General features: G+C 41.1%; 1 protein-coding gene across 2 annotated transcripts in view; it reads right to left on the bottom strand.

Moving 5' to 3' along the window:
- The window catches only part of LOC114655349 (cholinergic receptor, nicotinic, alpha 1 (muscle)), a 156,799-nt gene that overhangs the window by 11,310 nt on the left and 123,112 nt on the right, over window positions 1–22,377 (bottom strand). For both annotated transcript variants that reach the window (XM_028806259.2, XM_051930668.1), the window contains exons 5-8: window positions 14,975–15,084; window positions 14,673–14,868; window positions 13,503–13,740; window positions 11,278–11,501 (exon numbers count right to left, since the gene is read on the bottom strand). In XM_028806259.2, coding sequence (XP_028662092.1) covers window positions 11,278–11,501; window positions 13,503–13,740; window positions 14,673–14,868; window positions 14,975–15,084 — 768 coding nt within the window. The remainder of the gene's footprint in view (window positions 1–11,277; window positions 11,502–13,502; window positions 13,741–14,672; window positions 14,869–14,974; window positions 15,085–22,377) is intronic.

The following is a 22,377-nucleotide window of genomic DNA, read 5'->3' as shown; positions in this document are numbered from 1 at the left end:
CTTGCGACTCTGCCCGCATAGTAATGAAGCAGGACAGACTTTAAAAATCAATAAACAAACAGGTATCGATAGTTAAGCGGAGGCAAGGTATGCTCCAAAATGTGGCGCGAGGTACAGAAACTTGAATGGAGGCTAGTGCGTGAGTGAGGAGGGCCCTGCCTGGCTCTCCACTCCACGTTCTGATCCTACCATCTGAATGTCGCAGCAGAAACTGAGATTCATCAGACCAGGCGTTTTCCAATCTTCTGTTGTCCAATTTTGGGTGAGCCCGTGTGAATTGTAGCCTCAGTTGCCTGTTTAGCTGACAGGATTGGCACCCAGTGTGGTCTCCTGCTGCTGTAGCCCACCTGCTTCAAGGTTTGACGTGATGTGTGTTCAGAGCTGTTTTTCTGCATACCTTAGTATTTGAGTTGCTGTTGTCTTTTTGTCAGCTCAAACCAGTCTGGCCATTCTCCTCTGACCTCTAGCATCAACAAGGCATTTCTATCTAGACAACTGCCGCTCACTGATATTTTCCTTTTTTCAGACCATTCTCTGTAAACCCTAGAGATGGTTGTGTGTGAAAATCCCAGTAGATCAGCAGTTTCTGAAATACTCTGACCAGCCCATGTGGCACCAACATCCATAGTTTATATCCTCTTTCGTCCATGTTCTGATGCTCAGTTTGAACTTCAGCAGGTTGTCTTGACAAGGTCTACACACCTACTGTATATGCATTGATTTGCCGGCATGCGATTGGCTGATTGTTTATTTGCTTTAACAAGCAGTTGAGCAGGTGTACCTAACAAAGTGGCCGGTGAGTGTGTATGTGCATAAATGTTATATATTTGTCACACATGTGCATCTGTGGATCACCTTCCCTGTATAGCTCAGGTATGTGATACCACTCCGGGGTGAGAGGGGGTGCTGTCATTAACAGTCTTGTCTCTTCCCTCTGAAGTTCCAAGAAGATGCCCCTTGAGGGCAAATAAATCTGACCTCCTCCTTCCCTCTAGGATGCCCCGCCCTTTCTGGTCCCAGCGGTTCAAAGGTGTACGTTCACAGACTGTGGCATCTCTGTCTCGAATCAAACCCACTACAGGACAGAGCTCTAATGACAGACTTTAACAAAGAGCTATCAATGACTACTACTTATTTCTTTACTTTGTCCTTATGCCATTGAACACCTGTTTATTTTGTAAAAAAAAGTCAATTTTTTGTTGCGTTATTATTAAATGGACTTTGCCTGTCTCTAATACCACGACTATATGGGTGCCACCAGAGGGTATTGCTGAGGGAGGGCAATACCATTTTCCATGTGTCCTGGCAGTGCTCCAGCATGCAGTGCAGTGGCACCTGAAGCATTCCAGGTACACACAGTATTTTAGTTAAAATGATAAACTTTACGATTCCCACTCTCTTACTGTTACTACCACATGGACACAGACTCCTTGTACCATCCAGCATGACAAACAGGTAAGGAAATTACTGAATCTTTATTTACTTAAACCGAATATTGTTAATCAGCAATTAAATTAATTACTTAGTGAGGTGAGGAAGTGGTTAATACCGAGGTGAGGAAGTGGTTAATACCGATACCTCATCTACCCATTGTCACAGGATTAGATGTCTCACCCAGTCAATGTCTGCATTAGTCTTACATGTTCTCCCATTGTCTGTATGAATACCCCCAGTTTTCTCCATTTATATTTGGTTCATTCCTTGGGAACTGGATTAGATGAGTTTGAAAGTTTATACTGTGTGTCTTTTCCTTTATGTAGTGACACTGACATGCAATTGTAAATTTAGGCAGTAGGTGTCAATCATGTGCAAGAAATGTTCTCAATATCATCAACCTAATGGATTAAATGAAAAGTCAAGCAAGGCAACGTATGCATCAGTCTGATTAGCCACTTCAGCGTTTTGAATTTGCATAATCTTTTAACAAGATTTAAGAGTTCTGCTTTTTTGTATTTCTAAACCAATCAGGGAGGAGTATTTCAGTGCTGCCACAAGCTTAAGTACTAGGTTGTAGTGTCTTCAATATAGGAGATTTTACATCTAGACGGACTGAAATGTGCTAACTGTAAAATTCCAAAAAGAAAATTGAATATGCTCCTATATAATAAATATTAAGAAGATAATCCATCAAATGTGAGGAGCCAGAGTAATAAAACCATAACAAGCACCATCTTACACATACAAACACGCGCACACACTGCTATAATTTAGCATTGGCATCTGGAAAAAGGGAACCCGATGAATACCTGAGACAGCAAGGACAAGACTGCTGTCGACCACAGTATCTTATTACATTTTAGCATTTCAATGTTTATATTCTTACTAGCCATCCCCCGCAGCTCCGCCCACGTAGTCATGAAACAGGACAGCGAGTAGGGCCCCCACTCCTGACATCACGCCCCCCAACCCTTGGCCCGCTGCATGTCTCTTGATTAGCGCGAATAAACCGGCTCCTGCAAGTGAACTATGATAGAATGCCATTAAGTAGTTCTCTCGTGAAAAGCAGACAGACACACGTTAGATTTTATATATATATAGATAAGTTGTGACTTTTCAAACTTTAGTGCTATTTTTCCTTTTATACGAGGGACATTCAAAAAGTTTCTGCACTTTTATATTTTCGTCGGAAACGGTAAAGGCGGGAAGGGTAGTAATTAGGCATTAAAAAGTTGCTACGACGCTGGGAAAATTGCATCGCAATCGAAGGTGACTATGTAGAAAAGTGATGTCATTTGTTTTTGAAATTCTTAATAGAGTTAAAAAAAAAAGTGTGGAAACTTTTTAAACATCCCTCGTACTTTAGTCACTTAGATTACATTCAATTTGATCTTTACTATCACATACACTGCAAGAACATAGTGAAATGCTTTTTGCCACAGTTGTGGGTTGGGGGTGCGGGAAAGTAAATACAGGCAATAAGACTAAAAGATAATCTTATATATGAGTGGAAGTGTGTCTGTCTGTCTGTCTGTCCCACCCGGAAGTGAGAGTTGGAGTCGGGGTAAGGGCTCTGCCTCAGAGGAAACAGAAAACTCGCTTAGCCGCTAATAACACAAGTGAGGCCAGCACGTCAGCAAAATGAAATCTCTGAAGAAAGACAAAGTTGCTTAGCCGCTAACATCGGCAAATCAGTTTCCCTTTCACTTTTCCTGCCGCCGCTAATGCACAAGCGAGACAAGCATGTTGGCAAAACAAATCCTCCTAGGTGAGAGACGCCCAGAGTAGCTCCTTTCAATTACCTGACATCTCTACATTTCAATTTTTCTTCTGATGATTTCAATTGTTTCTAGGACCCCAGGCTTTTTACAGCACGGGCTTACACAGCTAGTGTTTAAATAAATAAGTACTATAAATAAGGGTAGCAGAAGAATGACAATAGTGAAAAACAGGAGTGTACAGACATACTAGATTGCACAATTCAAAAATAGTTAAAAAAGTGCAGATGGCAGTACAGATGTAACATATAGCAGAATGAGACCTAAACCACCAGGTGGGTACAGTACAGGGCAGGTAAGACGAGGTTACCCAGAGTTCAGTGACCTTATGGCCTGGGAGAAGAAGAAGAAGTCCCTAAAGCGGGTGCTGCATGTGGTGAGGCTCCAGCACTGTTTATCAGGGGGCAGAAATGAAAAATGGGATGAGCTGGTATGGCTACCATTCAGAGGGGATGAATTCTGTCCTCCTCGGACATTGGGTGGAGGAGATGGTATGAAGCTATGGAAGGTTAGTCCCAATGATTTTGGAAGTAGTATGAACAGACCTCTATAGGAGCTTACGATTTCTGTCAAGTTGGGTTACTAAACCACATCGTGATGCATCCAGTCTGGATACTTTCCAGAGTGCAGTAATAGGACGTTTAATAGAATTTAAGTTCCCCCTCAAAAGCTCTTTAGCAGGGGTCCTCAATCACGGTTCTGGAGGGCTGCAGTGGCTGCAGGTTTTTGCTCCAACCCAATTGCTTAATAAGAAGCACGTGTTGCTCAAGTAACACTTCTGCATCACTTTAGTTGTCTCACTCATTAAGATTTTGAACCCTTATTGCTCATTTCAGTCTTAAACAGCTGCATTCTTGATTTTTAATGGTTCCTAATAAGCAATAACATGCAAATGACAAAAGAGACCAGCATTTCTCCATTTACACCTGCATGTATTTATCATGCACTATTGGGTTTGATTAAATACTTAGAAGGAAAGTGAAGAGAAAAAAGTTTTAGCCTTCAAATCATTTGGATGATGTACTTAGAAAGGAAAAAAAATCGAGGATATGAGAATGACCTGCCATAGCAGAATTAAAGAATGAACAAGCCATGAAATTAAATTATAGGCAAGAATATTGTTTTCTAATTAAGCAACCGAGTTAGAACAAAAACCTGCAGCCACTGCGGCCCTCCAGGACTGTGATTGAGGACCCCTGCTCTTTAGCCTCCTCATGAAAATCAGGCCTTTGCTGAGCCTTTCTGAGGAAACAGGTGGTGTTGACTGACCATGAAAGGCAGTCAGTGATCTGCACACCCAGGAATTTGAAGCTGCTAAGGCGTCTGCAAGGGGTAGCCATTAATGTGGAGTGGAGCATAACTGCCTTTCTTCTTCCTGAAGTAAATAATGGCCTCCTTTGTTTTGCTGAAGTCTGAGGAGAGGTTATCATCATGGCATCATACAGTCAGGTCATTAACTTTCCTCCTGTTGGCAGCCTCGTCACTGTCGCTGATGAGGCCAATCACGTTAGTATTGTCTGCATACTTGATGATGCTGTTGCCCTTGTTACGTGCTTTGCTAAACAGTCATAGGTGAACAGAATGTAGACCAGTAGGCTGAGACAGCAGCTGATTCATTTTTTTTTGAAAAAAAATGTAGATATTTACCTTGCTGTATTTTAAGATTCTGTTGAACATGAAAGGGTTGCCTTCTCATGTAATAATTTTGGATTCACCCTTATCAGACAAGCAGGTGGAAAGGCACAAAGTGATTACAAATTATACTCGGTATCTGCAGATGGCCTGCTCTAGGCAGATTTACAGCTGTGCCATGCCATCTGATCAGCTCTTTTGTGTTTTACATTTGTAATTCATTTAGACCCCTTTGCAGAGACCTTTTTCACTTCGACATCCAAGAAACCTTTTCTGTTGATTACTATCAAAAAAGTTAAAGTAAATCCACTGTGATTCAATGTCGTATTAACTGGAAAATGTGAAAACTTCCAAGTGTAGTGAATATTTTTTTTATAGGCAAAGTACGTTCAAAAAGTTTCCGCACTTTTATATTTTCTTTGGAAATGGTGAAAGCAGGAGGAGTAGTAATTGGTTGTGTCTGACAGTGTCATTTGACTGTGAAAATTGTATCGCGCAGGAAAGTGACTATATAGAAAAGTGATGTCATTTGTTTTTGAAATCCTTAATAAATAGAGTTAAAAAAGAGCAGAAACTTGTTGAACGTCCCTCGTATATATTAGTACATGTATACTACAAGTGCCATGGAGGATGGATGGACAGGCATCCTGGCTGGGATGGAGAATGATTTCTTAGCCAGCCAGGAGGCTATAAGGGAAGGACTGCAGGAATGGAAACACAACCTGGCCAGAATGCCTTGTAATCTGTGTCTCAGTGGGGAACGAGGAAAAATGGATGGACTAGGTGGAAGTGAATACCGGGAGCAAATCATTCCACCACATAGAAGGTGGCAGTGTTCCTCTATGCTGAACCCCTTGTAGGAAACTGGAGTGTGGAAGTGCAGCCCTGGCAAAGTTTTTAGGTGCCACCACAGGGCGTTGCCAGGGGAGGACAACACTGTTTTTCCATGTGTCCTGCAAATGCTCCCAACATTCAGTGCAGTGGCACTAGAAGCATTTCTGGGACTCTCTTAAAAATGAGCCCACTGCCTCACATTGGGGAGTCAGAGTCGGAACGCATCAGGCAAAACTCACCAGGAGGAGTGAAAGGAGAGAAAGACATCTGTTTAGTTAGACTGTGGTATTTGTGGCTGTCTGCACTGGGAAAGAGATTAGGAAAATAAAAATCTATTATTTTAAACCCGGAGTTGTGTTGGGTGATATTATGCTTGCAGTTTGGGGTTCAGTGGCGCCTGCTTGTGGTTAGAATAGCTTGTTAGTTAGTATTGGAAAACTGACATCTGACTTTCCCTTGGAATTAATGAAGTTTACCTACTCTAATGTATTCTGGATATTGGTATCAGTGTAGCAATTTAAATTTAGTAGGAGTCAGAGTCTGTAAATTTTTGCTGACTCCGACTCCAGGTACCCAAAATTGTCTCCAACTCTGATTCCGACTCCACAGCCCTGGTCATATTGTTAGACACTGGAAAAAAATCTAATTGTCACTAAGAGGATCTTTACAAAACTTTTTGAAAACCTGGCAGGATCTAATCAATAACAGTTTAGAATCTATCTTACTAAACCACAGTTAATATATGCATGGCGGACGCACCGAGGCGCATGCGCACTGCGGCCTTGGCACCCGCCCCAGAGTCCAGAGTCAAAAGCAGCGGCTTTCCAAAACGAATATATGCACGGCGGACGCACCGAGGCGCATGCGCACTGCGGCCTTGGCGCCCGCCCCAGAGTCCAGAGTCAAATGCAGCGGCTTTTCAAAACGCAGCGGCTTCCCAGAGTCAGTAGGTGGCGCCCAAACAACACAACCTGTAAGCGCTAGATTTGCTCTAATCCAATGTGCCAGTAATGTAGATCACATAATGGTCATTCAGTTTGGCGCCCGCCCCAGAGTCCAGAGTCAAACGCAGCGGCGTCCCAAAACGCGGCGGCGCCCGCCCCAGAGTCAAACACAGCGACTTCCCAAAACGCGGCGGCTTTCCAGAGTTGGTAGGTGGCGCCCAAATAACACAACGTAATGCGCCATGGCCCCCGCCCCAGAGTCAAACGCAGCGGCTTCCCAAAACGCAGCTGCTTCCCAGAGTCAGTAGGTGCCGCCCAAACAACACAACCTGTGAGCTACACTTGCTCTAATCCACTGTGCCAGTAATATAGATCACATAATGGTCACAGACTCTAACCCAGCGGCTTCCCAGACTCAGTGGCTGGCACACGAACACCACAACCTGTACACTAAACTTGCTGTGCTCCACTCTGCCAGCAGTTGGTGTCAGCAAAGGCAACGGAATCACGTCTCCACAAAATGAAACCGCTTTAGTACAGATATGCTTATGTAATTAAATGCCATTTCCCCAGACGCACCCACCCTCCATGATATGTCATCCATCCAAATATCGGAAACAGAAACTGATTGCCATTCTTGGATTTCCGATTCGCTAGTGAATCGCGGGCTTACTTGTAAGTATTTAATCTGAGGAAGCAGATTCTCTCACCTGTTTTTCTTCTTTTTTTTTCTTCTATTTATTTTTATTCATTTACTTATCTACATATTTTTACTATTATTAAAGTTTTACTCTGCTGACCTAGCTCTCTTTTTCATGGCTGGGGGGGTCGATTTGTTTCCAATCTAGTTTTGTTAAACTTGACTCGCTTGTATGGAATTTTATTTGATTTTAATAAAATTAATAATATTTTAAAATAAGGGAAAAAAAATAAAGAGACTGTCCAGGTTGGGAAAAAAAGATCAAAATCATACTGGGACAATACCCAGTATAGTGTGCAGCAAATACAATTGATAATCATTACCACCGAGAGTTATGCTTTATATCAGTGGTGTGCAATGTTGAGGGCCCCAGTGGCTGCAGGTTTTTGTTTAACCCAGTTGCTTAATTACAAACTAATCCTCACCAATAACAGATCTTATGTAATTTCCTGGCTTGTTTGTGTTTTAACTCTGCCATGTCAGGTCATTTTTGCAGATTTCTTTGTTCCTTTTAAATGATATCATCCAAATGATTTGAAGTCTTAAACAGATAAAGAATTCTTAGTCCTTCCCTTTTTTCTCTTCAGTTTCCTTCCAAATATATTATTAAATCAGACAGCTCATGATGAATGCACACAGCTGCAAACGGAGACAAGTTAGATGGAGGACTGCTGGTTTCCATTGTCATTTGCATTGAATTGCCAGTTAAGGAGCAGTTCAAAACAGTGAGTGCAGTTTTTCAAGACTAAAATTAAGGGTGGATGTAACGAGAAGTCAAGCAAAACGACACCTTTTAATGTCTAACTGAACCGATTACACTGCAAACTTTCAAGGCAAATGAGACCCCTTCTTCAGTCAGATTACAACCTACCTGAAGAAGTCGCCTCAGTTGCCTCTAAAGCTTATACATTGTAAATCGGTTCAGTTAGCCATTTAAAGGTGTCATTTTGCTTGACTTTTCATTGCATCCATATTGGATGACATAGCACAGCACCCTACTACTACAATTAAAGGTGGGAAATTTTCAAAGCAAGACAACTAAAATGAAGCAATAAACTGTTGTTTGAGCAATTAAATACTTCATCAGCATCAACTGACTTCTCATTAAGAGCTTGGGTTGTAACAAAAACCGACAGTCAACAAAGTATGGAGTTAACTTACTTATTTGTGATTGATTTTGTTTGCTATATTTACATATTCCTACGGAAGCCAAGAGAGGATGTACAACACCGTTATTTTTTTAAATTGTTTCCTTGAGATAATGGACTAATTTTATTGAGATCTCGAAATTATAAAATAATTGTATCTAACATTTAATGTTTAGCTTATTGAAGCCACGTCCTGTTTGAAATGGCAGAACAGCGGTGGGGTATTTTCTATACGTCGCCTAAATCATCCGAGATCAGATGCCTCATCTTGGATAACTTAATGCCGGTGAAACTCATCCGGGATAAGTCGGTTTTTCAAATGCAGCCGTGTAGTAGATTAGTCGAGCTGGATCTAATCATCCGAGATGAATGCGCACGCTGATTGAAAAGCCCATATATATTGAGTCTAGAAAACATGATCAGCAAGTTCTTGATAGGCTGTAACAAAATGACGAAAGAACGGGCACATTTTTTTTCACACAAGCGGAGCAGGATATGAAGAATTTTAAGATTTAATATGCACAAGTGGTAACACTGCAAAAGCAGCCCAAACCAGAAAAGACGTCTGGCAAAAAGTGGCCGACAAATTAAACGCTTAAGTAGTGTGCATTGTACTTACTGAATGCAGCATTTCATTTCGTATGTGTCAGATTAATTATTATTTAATATGTCATAATTCCAGATCAAATGTGAGCACAAGGAGAACATGGGAACAGGTTAAAGTGAAGTATAAGAATATACTTCAAACTGGTAAATATTGGTATACGACTATTTAAAGAATTGTTGACATAAATAATCATATATAATATTAAAAACATTCATTTTAAAGCTAATAAAATGGCAGACAAGCAAAAAACGGGTGGAGGTCCATGCGGTCCAGACCTAACCCCTGCAGAAGAGTTGGCTCTCCAGCAAAATGCCCATTGCCCTGTTTCTGAGGGCATTCCAGGGGGAAGCTCCTCCTCAGAACCTGTGGCAGGATGCAGTGGTCACTTCATTTCAGGTAAAGGATGGTCATTGCATATATTTGTCCTCAAAGTGTGCCATAGGTATGTTCCATATAGCCCTCTTTTTTTTGTTGGGTCAGTTGCAGGGAATGTCATATCCCTAGAACCTGTGTCTGACCAATGAGATATTGACAAAGGTGAAATATTTGATGAAGACACTGCATCTGATTATTCATCAGGAGGAGAGGTACATTTTCCAAATAATGTTTGATCAAACTCCACTCTGATCAGTCCCATGTGCCCCAATCACATTTGGAAATCCTGGGTAATGAGAATGTTAGGCTGATTGTGAGATTCTTTATGGAACTGTGGGTGTATTTACCTGTGTATTACCTACCTGCAATGGCATGAAACGCCTCTATTATTGTCTGCCCACGCAGGTGTCCAGGAAACACTATGAAAACCCGAAGGAAATATTTCAGAGCCAAACAGACTTTACGAATTGCCTGGCAAACTGCACTTTTAGATTTTCCGCATCACCTACAGTATATAAAAAAGTTCCGCTTGCAAAAAACCTCAAAGCACGGCATACTGTCTGTGTGGTTGTGAGAGCCCGACTTCTCCTAGTTTGACTTCGAATATAAGGTGGTACCTATCGAAAAGAATTTCCTCCGGGAGCAATAAAGGATCTTGCCGATCGCGCAAAACCCTCTCTATATGAAATTCTCTTCTTATAATTTGCGCACCGATATCAATTGGTCGCTCATTCATGAATGGTGAAGCCATGACTGAATGAATTCCATGCACGGACACTGATAAAGTGTGTGAGCCAATCCTTGTTTACATCGAACAAACCTGCTCCAAGCAGGTTTGAGGATTTGGATGTGTTGCTATGACAACACATCCAGCAAGAGTTTCGAAAAACCGACATATCCAGGATCAGGCCAAATCGTCAACAATTACATCCGGCTAAACGAGTAATCCACGTACGAAAAATACACCCCAGAACTGTATTGATTAGTGCGTCACATTTTTGTTCAATCAAGGGCTGACGCAGCAGAAATATGTTTATGCCTTAGTTTAGAAAATAATAACATTAGTGTCCATCATTTAAGAAGATAGTTAGCAAGGCTTCAGCTGCATATGTGTCGTGTCGCAATCTAAGCAAGCCTGATGCCAGGAGCAAAGGTTAAGTTTAGTTTTCTCGAGATCGCGATAAAATGATTCCGTTATCTCAAGAAAACAAATTTTCATTTACTCAACATCTCGATAAAATTATTCCGTTATCTCGAGAAAACAAACTTTGTTTTCTCAAGATCTCAATTAAATTAGTCTCGAGGAAACAACTTAAAGAAAATAACGATATTGCACATCCTCTCTCAGCTTCCGTACTGAATATTTTTCCAAAAAAGTCAATTTTCTGATAAGCATACAAAGCAATAGTTTTTCACATATATCAATGTAAAACATCTGTTGCTCTATGCAGTGCCTTATTTCAGCATGTTAGCCATCTCAGTGTCAGCCGGTGCTGTCCTACAGAGGGTGCCAGTCATACTCAAACACACTCATACTCCTAGAGGCCAATTTGGAATCAGTAATCATCCAGAAAAAACACACCTTTTGGGTGCAGGAGAAACCCAAACCAACAGGGACAAAATGTAAACTCATTGCTGACAACAATTAGGTGCACTAATTGACCCCTGGATGCTGGATCCACAATGCTAACCACTGTGCCACCTAGTAATATATTAAAAAAGGCTTAACCACAAAGGGGAAAGATTTCTTGAATGAAAAGATAAATTAAACCCAAGCAGTAGCCCACATCAACCTACCTCTTCCTCTCATAGCTGAACTCACCTTGCGCACCCACTCGGGCATGGTGTGTGTGCTGGGAGAGCGATGGTGGGTGTTAATCACAATCACTGTAATGATGATGGATGTGATGACAAACACCATGGTGAAGAGCATATATTTGCCAATTAGGGGCACGGCGCTGGATGTGGAAGGGATGAGCTCAACAATAACCAGAAGGAACACAGTCAGGGACAGCAAGACCGAGATGCTCAGAGTCATCTTCTCACCTACAGGAACAAGAAGAGAGGCTCATTATCAGTCTGCCTGCCATAAAGAGCAGCAAAGGGAACTACGCATTTTTCTAATGAGCTTTATCAAGAAAAGAAATGACTTTATTTCTGTGGGAAGTGACCAGTGAAGGCTATTGCAGAATTTGTATTTTGAAGGAGTTCAGTTACCAGTGACTTCAGTTAGTCTTCATGTAACTGCCAACAGTTTTTTTCTTTTATTCCCTAGCAGGTGCTAATCTCTCTCTATATAAAATCCAAAGTCTGTTTATACAGTATGTTTGTCCGCATTTCACGAGAGAACTACTTAACAGATTTAGATTAAGGTTATTTCTATAATTTGCTTGAATATTCCTGTTGATTTTGCGACTTCTCTCATCGCACTAAGAATCAAAGTTTGCTTGCAACAGTGATTAGTAGATCCGAATCGAAAAGAGAGGGAGGCGGGACCTCAGGAGTAGGGAGCCAGGCTGGGCCCTCCTTACTCACATGTCAGTGTCCATTTGAGTCGGGTCTGTATATCTGTCCACATTTCACGAGAGAGCTATTTAACGGATTTAGATCAAGTTTTTTATATAATTTGCTTGAATATTCCAGTTGATTTTGCGATTTCACTCATCACGCTAAGAATCATAGTTCGCTTGCAGTAGCGATTAGTAGGTCCAAATTGAAGAGCGAGGAAGGTGGGCCAAGGGGAGGGGGAGGCAGAACCTCAGGAGTAGGGAGCCGGGCGGGGCCCTCCTCACTCATACGCCAGCCTCCATTTGAGTCAGGTCTGTATATCTGTCTGCATTTCACGAGAGAACTATTTAATGGATTTAGATCAAGTTTTTTTCTTTAATTTGCTTGAATATTCCAGTTGATTTTGCGACTTCTCTCATCGCACTAAGAATCACATTTCACTAGCAGCAGCAATTAGTAAGTGTGAATCAAAGAGAAAGGGAGGCGGGACCTCAGGAGTAGGGAGCCGGATGGGCCCATTCTCACTCACAAGCCAGACTCCATTTGAGTCGGGTCTGTATGTCTGTCCGCTTTTCACGAAAGAACCATTTAACGGATTTAGATCAGGTTTTTTTCTATAATTTGTTTGAATATTCTGGTTGATTTTGCGACATCTCTCATCATGCTAAGTATCAGAGTTCTCTTGCAGTACCGATTTATAAGTGCGAATCGAAGAGAGAGGCTGTGGGCCAAGGGGAGGGGGAGGCATAAAATTAATCGTTTTAACTTCAGGTTTGGCCAGAGATTATTCCTCATTCCTGTAATCATTGATACATTCACAGTACCACATAAAAATTGTTTTGCTGTATCAACATAAGCTCAGGTGATTGCTATAAGCAGCCCAGATGTCAGAAAGGTAAGTACTCTTTAATGTTTTGTCATTTTTTTAATTTGCACCAAACTTCATCTTATTAATGAAGGAAACCAGACGTTTTACGTTGCATTCATCCATTTTCTAATCTTATTTTTCCATTATAGGGTCACAGGGAACCAGGATTTATTGTGGCAGCATCAGATGAAATACAGGAACTAATGCCAGGTGTCATGCTATTCAACTGTTGGCTGCACTCACAGACACACACCCACACTCACTCTCAAAGTAGAATTCCCAGCCAGCCCAATGTTCAGGTTTTTACCAAGTGGGAGAAAACTGGATCACTTAGGGGAAAAAAAACAAATAGAAAAAAAGGAACATGCAAACTCCAAAGAGATTCAAGCGTAGGTCGTTGGAACTTGGTGGTAACTATGCTAAACTTTGCACCTATTTATGAAATTAAATGCCAGAGAATCCTTTCAAAGCATAAAAAAACTATTTGAAGAAATGTGCCAAATAATGAAAAAAGAGGATTTTTAAAGATGGATGAACAGTATGGCTTCCAGCAAAAACAATTGACATTTAATGTTTCTGCACCAAGTAGTGCCTACGTAATCTGTTAAAAATAAGCACATTAATTGTAACAGACCAAAAAAAAAAAATCAAATCCAACTCAACCCACACACCTGAGTCAGTAGGAAGATAAAACACTAGTCCAGTCAAGAAGGAAAAAAGTAGACAGGGAATAATGACGTTAACAATGAAGTAGAGAGGTAGGCGCAACATGAGGAAGTGGTAGGTGATGTCCAGATATGGGGTGTCAGGGCAGCAGGAATAATAGACCCAGTGCTTCCAGCTCCGATAGTCTTTCATAACCCACTCTCCGCTTTCCATGAAGTTGCTTAAGTCTGGACGGTCGCTGTCCTAATAAAATGAAAATGTGCAAAATAAAATAACAGTATATTTTGATACAATTCACAGGTAAACAAATGACCTGCAAAAAAAATCATGGCGACCTTTTAAGACACAGTTTTCTTTAGTGCCTTATTAATAGTTAAGAGTGAATGTTATTAGAATCGCTGGGATATTTGATTTGGTATCCCCCTTCATATGAATAGCAACAATAATAGTTTAAAATAAATAAAACGACTATTCACATTTTCAATTACAGATATGGTGCCTCCCCAAATATTTGAATTAAAAATACTATAGAAATGCATTGAAATATTTGATTACATTCATGCATCTCTGCTGCTAACATCCTGAATGAGTAGAAAGGCCTTAAAATGTACAACAAAGCACAAAAAATAAACCTAATAACTAATGATTAACTAGATATCAAAGACACTATATAATAGATAGCTAGCTAGATAGACATACAGACAGTCAGCTAGCTAGCTTGATAATTTTATTGATGCCAAAGGAGAGTTCAATATGCAAAAATCAATTAACAATAGAAAACAGAGGACTTGAAAAGCTGGCCAGAGGAAATATTAAATGCAAGGTGTACATGGAGTTGGCATGCAGACGAAACCAAACTTTCACTGACAAAACCCACCATTGGGAGCAACTATGAATACCTGTCCCTCCTCGTGGCACTTCCCTAATAATGCACAGATACTGTCACTAAATAAAAGTTCACCAAGGGGAAGAATTTTGCAATGAAGGACAGCCTGTGGTCTTCTGCTGCAGAATTCTTCGTTTTCTAGTGTGTGGGGCCTCCCGTGAGATATTCTCAATTTGAAGAAGCATGCATGACAAACAAACGACAAGCCTGCGCATCTTCATCTTAAACCTGTTGAATTACTGAGCTATAGGGACATACAGACAAGTGACTAGTCCCCAGATTTCCTTACCGGGTTGATAACGACACACGTGCCATCATATGTCCAGGTGCCCAGCTTCACGCTGCAATTCTGCAGGTCAAATGGGAAGTGCGTCACAATGATCTCACAGTAGCTTTTAAAAATAGCAGGAGGATTCCAGGTGATCTTCCCACTGTGTTCCAGAAGTACTTTGGTTTCATGCACAATGGCAAAGTCACCGTCGGCACTGCAAAACAGTGATTGCAGATTTAAGAGAGGACTTCTATAAGAAAAGGACAGTAAATCCTGCCTGCTTGCAGTAGATGTTCAGCTGCATATTCATTTTCACCTACTTGTTGTAGAGGACAAGATCTGGGCGCCAAATATCGGTTGAAGGGATCCTGATCTTTTTTATCCCACCGTACTCATCTGGATTCCACTTTAAATTGACATCAACCCATTGCTGGAGAAAGAAAGAATATTACAGCACACAAGTTGATAGATCAATAAGGATCAATGATATTCTTAGTAAGCATGCTCTTGGGAACATTGATGGTTTACTTATTCATACCAGTTGCAGCTGCTAGGACAACTGACACTTATTAGGTCAGCGGTTCTCAAACTGTGGGGCGCGATCCCAAAGTAACAAAAAGGGGGGCGTGAAGATGTGAAAAAAAGAAAACAAGAATCAAAAATATGAAAAATACATCTATTGAAACCAAAACAAATTAACTTAAACTACATTCTGATACTAGAAAAATAAATATGTTAGATAAATGTCGATAAAAGTTGAGTAGGTATAATAAAATATGCATCTATGATATATCATTAATTAAAAAAGTACAAATTGGTATTTGTGGGCTCCTTTCAAAAAAATGTTAGGGGGTCACGATTAAAACTGTTATGAAAACTCGGGTCGCAAATACTTAAAAGGTTGAGAAACGCTGTATTAGGTCATAAATCCATAGTTTATTATGAATACATTATGTAACTATACTTGACCTTAGGTAAAATTAATTTTACTTTGTAGTTAAATATCTTATCTGATGTGTTAGCCAAGCTTAAATGTCTATCGAGGCCCTACATCTTTTTGTATAGAAACTGAAACACTGTTCTCATCCATAGACAGTTATTTTATCTTGAACGGTCACGAGATACCATCACTTAATTCCCAATCAGCAGTAAAGCTGACCATACGAATAGCTGACTCTAATTGTTATGGTCTCTAAGAGATCATAGGAGTGTTTCAGCAAGTCATTTGTTGAAAGCAGTGTGGCCTTAAAGAAATAAAATGAACTGGCAGCATGTGGTGAAGCACGTTAAGGGTCCACGGTGGTGTGGGATTTTTAAATATACACAGTGTAGTTCAAATTGGGTAGGTGTGGATGCATGTCATTTAAGGGGTGTGCGGTGGGGAAACTGGCTGATTGCTAAGCGCTCAATTTAGCATTAAAACTTCATGGGTCATTAAGCAAGGCACCTGCACCCCCAGAGTTTATAAGGAGTCTAGGTAGGACAGAAAGGATGGAAGAAAGGAAGGGAAAAAAGAGAGCTGGAAGCAAATGAAGCGTGAAAGACTGGAATTGACAAAGAGTGCAACCAGGAGTATGAGATGGTGTGGTTGACAGGAGGCAAGGCAGTTGAGAGGAGGCTCCATGATGAGCAAAAAGAATGGCGGTCCATGAGTGGGTCACTCCTGCTGAGCACTGAAGTAGCAGGACCAGCCAATGGCTTTGCAGATCATCCTAAGGATGTCAAAAGATGGTGGTGGGAAAATGGATCCAAGCTTTGGGAGTCCCAGCAATAACCAGCTGAGGTGGCTGGGCCGAAAGCTGTTTAATGGATGACTGCACTTGTCGGTGCCCCAGCCTCACTATGGAGGAGACAGAAGAGAGAGATGGAGTGAGGCACATGAGAGACAAGGCAGAAAGAACCCGATTTTACTTCTGTATTATAGACTTGATTATTAATCTGTGTATTTGGATTATTTATTAGACAGAGTTTAACTTCCACTGAGCACTTGCTTTTATTGAATATTTATTGGATTCTTTATTTATTGAAAAATGGATTGCACTGCACTTATTTACTGGACACTGCCTGTTTAATTTGGAATAAAATAGACTAAGCAATTTTTTTTACACCATCCTTTCTTGTTTTACTGCACTAATCCATCTCAGTTTCATGGCTATCGAAGTTCAGGAAACAGGAAGATGACCATGGCTGCAGGTCTGGGGCATCACACAGGAATACCAATTTTGTTCTCCGCAGTGGGCACAGTATAGCACTAAAAAATGTTCTATAAACGCAATATTCGTGTAAAGGTCATAAAAATAATTGGCAGGTTCGAGGGACATACAGTAGCTCAAAAGATTAGGTTATAGTCCAATGAAATGCATATGCAGGCCATTATCCTTGAGAAATATAAGTCATATTTTAAGTAGAAACATAATACCCCACCTACTAGGTATGTTCTAGATGGCACTTGGCCACTTCTAAGATTATTAAAACTTTGACTCTGCCTCTACTCGCTACAAAGCACCTAACATCGGAGGTCTAGTTTAATGGACATTTGTCTTTCTATATAATACGCTACCGTGGCTGTTCGTTTGTCTGTCCAGGATTTTAAATCACCTGTAGCTCGCAAACCGTTTGAACTACTGACCTGAAATTTGGGACACATATACTACGTGACATCTAGTGTCTGCTTTTGGGGTGATGATTGACCTCCAAGGTTATTCCTCTTTTTATTTTTATTTTATTTTAGAATCAACTTTCGGCAGCGGCCGTACTAAGTAATTGCAACACAAACACTGACTTAATCAGTTTTAACGTGAAAAGATGCCGTCGAAAGAAGGGAAGAAGCAGGCTGCTAAGGTGGAGAAAAGAAGAGCTGCTGAGGAAGCAGCAAGCACATCAACCTCTGAGCAAACGAATGCTAAATGTACAGAGAGAGAGGATGAAAACTAGGAATGCTCAAATCAAGTGTATTTACTGCACGGTATTGTGCAGTGTACCATTACTGGTATATAAATAATGTCTTTGCATCCTATGAACAATTACACTCCAAACTGAATCTCCCATCAACACAACACACTATCTCCAAATTAGAAACTTTGCTAAACAAAATCTGCCCAGTTTTCCTCACCTTCTACATATTTCCATTCTAGATGGGATATTGATCAGTCTTGGGGACTCAGACAGCATTTCTATAATATATAAAAACATTTTAAAGTCCCTTCTTTTTAAAGATCCCAGAGTACAGTGGGAAATGGATCTCTTACTTCAGAAACAGAGTGGAAGGCAGCAATGCACAGAATTCATTCTAGCTCTATATAAGCAAAATATTTGATTATTCAACTTAAAATCTTTTATTGAGCACATCTGTCTCATTTAAAATTGTCCAAAATGTTTCCAGGGCAAGATTCAACCTGCAAACGTTGCAATCGAGCTCCAGCCTCATTAGGCCACATGTTTTGGGCCTGCACCAAATTAACATCATTCTGGACCAAAGTCTTTAAATCCCTATCAGACAGACTTGGTGTCACAATCCCTCCTAATCCACTAACAGCTGTGTTTGGTGGGCTCACAGAGGGACAAACAAACTATAATCGTCTTTACTTCACTATTAGCACGTAGACTTGTTTCACTCAACTAGAAGAATCCTAATTCTCCTCTTTTAAGTCAGTGGGTAACTGATGTTATATATTATCTAAAATTGGAAAAAATCAAATTTGCACTTAGAGGATCTGTGTAGAACTTTTTAAAAACCTGGCAGGAACTAAATCAATAACAATTTAGAATAAGCATTTATATTAAATTTTAAATCACATATTAATCAGATTACTAGGACAACATTTTTCACTTAAATACAGCAAAAGTTAGACCTCTTATAACTTTGCAGGATGCTGAAAAATGAGTTCACGCTTTTGTTTTCAGTCGACTAGATTACTGTAATGCACTTCTCTCTGGACCACCCAAAAAAAGACAATCGATTACAAGTGCAGAATGCAGGTGCCACAATCTTAACTAGGTAAATAAAATTAGGAGCACATCACACCAGTCTTGGTGTCACTACATTTGTTACCTGTGTCATTTAGAATTGACTTTAAAATACTGCTTACGGTTTACAAAGCCTTCAATAATCTCCTCCATTCTATATCTGGGGATGTCTGTCACACTACACTCCAAATCGTAACCTTAGATCATCAAATGAGGGTCTGCATAGAATTCTAAGAGCTAAACTTAAAAGAAGTGGTGAGGTGGCCTTCTGCTGTTATGTATCTTCTTCTTCTTTTGGCTGCTCCCGTTAGGGGTTGCCACAGCGGATCATCTTCTTCCATATCTTTGTGTCCTCTGCATCTTGTTCTGTCACACCAATCACCTGCATGTCCTCTCTCACCACATCCATAAACCATCTTTTAGGCCTTCCTCTTTTCCTCTTCCCTGGCAGCTCTATCCTTGGTGCCCTTCTCCCAATATACTCAGCATCTCTCCTCTGCACATATCCAAACCAACGCAATCTCACCTCTCTGACTTTGTCTCTCAACCGTCCAACTTGAGCTGACTCTCTAATGTCCTCATTTCTAATCCTGTCCATTCTCGTCATACCCAATGCAAATCTTAGCATCTTTAACTCTGCCACCTCCAGCTCTGTCTCCTGCTTTCTGGTCTCACTGCCATTCTGTAGACCTTCCCTTTCACTCTTGCTGATACCTGTCTGTCACAAGTCACTCCTGACACTCTTCTCCACCCACTCCACCCTGCCTGCACTCTATTTTTCACCTCTCTTTCACAATCCCTGTTACTCTGTACTGTTGATCCCAAGTATTTAAACTCATCCACCTTCGACAACTCTACTCCTTGCATGTATTCTGTCTTGTTCCTACTAACCTTCATTCCTCTCCTCTCTAGAGCATATCTCCACCTCTCCAGGGTCTCCTCAACCTGCTCCCTACTATCGCTACAGATCACAATGTCATCAGCAAACATCATAGTCCATGGGGACTCCTGTCTAATCTCGTCTGTCAACCTGTCCATCATCATTGCAAATAAGAAAGGCCCCAGAGCCGATCCCTGATGTAATCCCACCTCTACCTTGAATGCATCCGTCACTCTTACCACAGACCTCACCACGGTCACACTTCCCTCGTACATATCCTGTACAAAACTTACATACTTCTCTGTCACTCCCAACTTCCTCATACAATACCACAGCTCCTCTCAAGGCACCCTGTCATATGCTTTCTCCAGGTCCACAAAGATGCCATGCAACTCCTTTTGGCCTTCTTTAAACTTCTCTATCAACATCCTCAGAGCAAACATCGCATGTGTGGTGCTCTTTCTTGGCATAAAACCATACTGCTGCTCACTAATCATCACCCCACTTCTTAACCTAGCTTCCACTACTCTTTCCCATAACTTCAGGCTGTGGCTCATCAATTTTATCCCCCTGTAGTTACTGCAGTCCTGCACATCCCCCTTATCCCGTAAAATGCCAAAAGGGAATCTGCTCTGTTAGGCCCTTGAGCAAGGCCCTTAACCTGCAATTGCTAAGAGCTTCGAGTAGTGAGAAAAGCGCTATATAAATGCAAAGAATTATTATTATTATTATTATTTTTAAATATCGGTACCAGTACACTTCTTCTCCACTCCTCAGGCATCCTCTCACTTTTCAAGATTCCATTAAATAATCTGGTTAAAAATTCCACTGCCATCACTTCTAAACACCTCCATGCTTCCATAGGTATGTCATCTGGACCAACATCCTTTCCATTCTTCATCCTCTTCATAGCTGTCCTTACTTCCTCCCTGCTAATCCGTTGCACTTCCTGATTCACTATCTTCACATCATCCAACCTCTTCTCTCTCTTGTTCTCTTCATTCATCAGCCTCTCAAAGTACTTGTTCCATCTGCTCAACACACTCTCCTTGCTTGTGAGTACGTTTCCATCTTTATCCTTTATCACCCTAACCTGCTGCACATCTTTCCCAGCTCAGTCCCTCTGTCTAGCCCACCAGACCTTTTCTCCCTCCTTAGTGTCCAACCTCTCACACAACTCATCATACGCCTTTTCTTTAGCCTTCGCCACCTCTCTCTTCACCTTGCACCTTATCTCCTTGTACTCTTGTCGACTTTCTGCATCTCTCTGACTATCCCACTTCTTCTTTGCCATCCTCTTCCTCTGTATACTCTCATGTACTTCCCCATTCAACCACCAGGTTTCCTTTTCCTCCTTCCTCTGTCCAGATGTCACGTCAAGCACCGTTCTTACTGTCACCCTTACTACATCTGCTGTAGTTTCCCAGTTGTTTGGTAACCCTTCACTGCCACCCAGTGCCTGTCTCACCATCTTCCTAAACTCAACCTTGCAGTCTTCCTTTTTCAACTTCCACCACTTGATCCTTGGCTCTTCCCTCACTCTCTTCCTCTTCTTGATCTCCAACGTCATCCTACAAACCACCATCCTATGTTGCCTAACTACACTTTCCTCTCCCACCACGTTGCAGTCTTCAATCTCCTTCAGATTGACTCTTCTGCATTGGATATAATCTACCTGTGTGCATCTTCCTCCACTTTTGCACGTCACCCTATGTTCCTCTGACCTTCTTCATTCCTCTCCTTGACACCATACCTACCCATCACCTCCTCATCTAACGTGTTCCCTTCACCAACATGTCCACTGAAATCTGCTCCAATCACCACTTTCTGTCCCTTGGGGACACTGTTCATCACTTCATTCAACTCACTCCAAAAATTTTCTTTCTCCTCCATCGCACACCCAACTTGCAGTGCATATGCGCTAACAACATTCATCATCACACCTCCAATTTCCAACTTCATAATCATTACTTTGCCTGACACTCTTTTCACCTCCAAAACACTCTTGGTATACTGTTCCTTCAGAATAACTCCTACCCCATTTCTCCTCCCATCCACACCATGATAGAACAATTTGAATCCACCTCTAATCCACTTGCTGTTATGCATCTAAAATCTGGAATAGCTGACCGACAGAAATTCGCCAGGCTAATACAGTGGAGCACTTTAAACAACTGCTAAAAACTCATTATTTTAAGATGGCTTTCTCATAGCTACATTTTAGTGCCCAGAGGGGGTTGGGTGGTCTCGTGGTCTGGAACCACTGCAGATTTTAATTTTTTTCTCCAGCCGTCTGGAGTTTTTTTTTGTTTTTTTCCTGTCCTCCCTGGCCATCGGACCTTACTCTTATTCTGTGTTAATTAGTGTTGTCTTATTTTAATTCTTAGTCTTTTTTTTCTCTTTTCTTCATCATGTAAAGCACTTTGAGCTACATTATTTGTATGAAAATGTGCTATATAAATAAATGTTGTTGTAGTGTAACCTTGATATTCTGTATATGCATTTAATAATTTTTTTTCATGGCTCTGAAATCCATACTAACCTCTACTTTCTCTGCTGTTATTTTACTGGTTTTCTGTGATGGTGATCTGCGCCACCACTACCTGATAAAAGCACCGTGCAGTCCCTCCATTGACGGATTGAAGGCCAGAGGTCCACATGACCATCATTGTCTAATTCTCCTACATGAAGCCTGAAAACCCTGAGGACTGATTGAGATCATTTATGTTAGGTAGAATGCCCAGTGGAGGCTGGGTGGTCTCGTGGCCTTGGAACCCCTGCAGATTTTGTTTTTTTCTCCAGCTGTCTGGAGTTTTTTTTTTGTTTTGTTTTTTCTGTCCTCCCTGGCCATCGGACCTTACTTTATTCTTTATTACT

The sequence above is a fragment of the Erpetoichthys calabaricus genome, chromosome 8 (genome assembly GCF_900747795.2).
Source record: "Erpetoichthys calabaricus chromosome 8, fErpCal1.3, whole genome shotgun sequence".
NCBI lineage: Eukaryota > Metazoa > Chordata > Cladistia > Polypteriformes > Polypteridae > Erpetoichthys > Erpetoichthys calabaricus.
The sequence above is the reverse complement of the archived record's forward strand: the minus strand, read 5'-3'. Positions and strand labels throughout refer to the sequence as shown.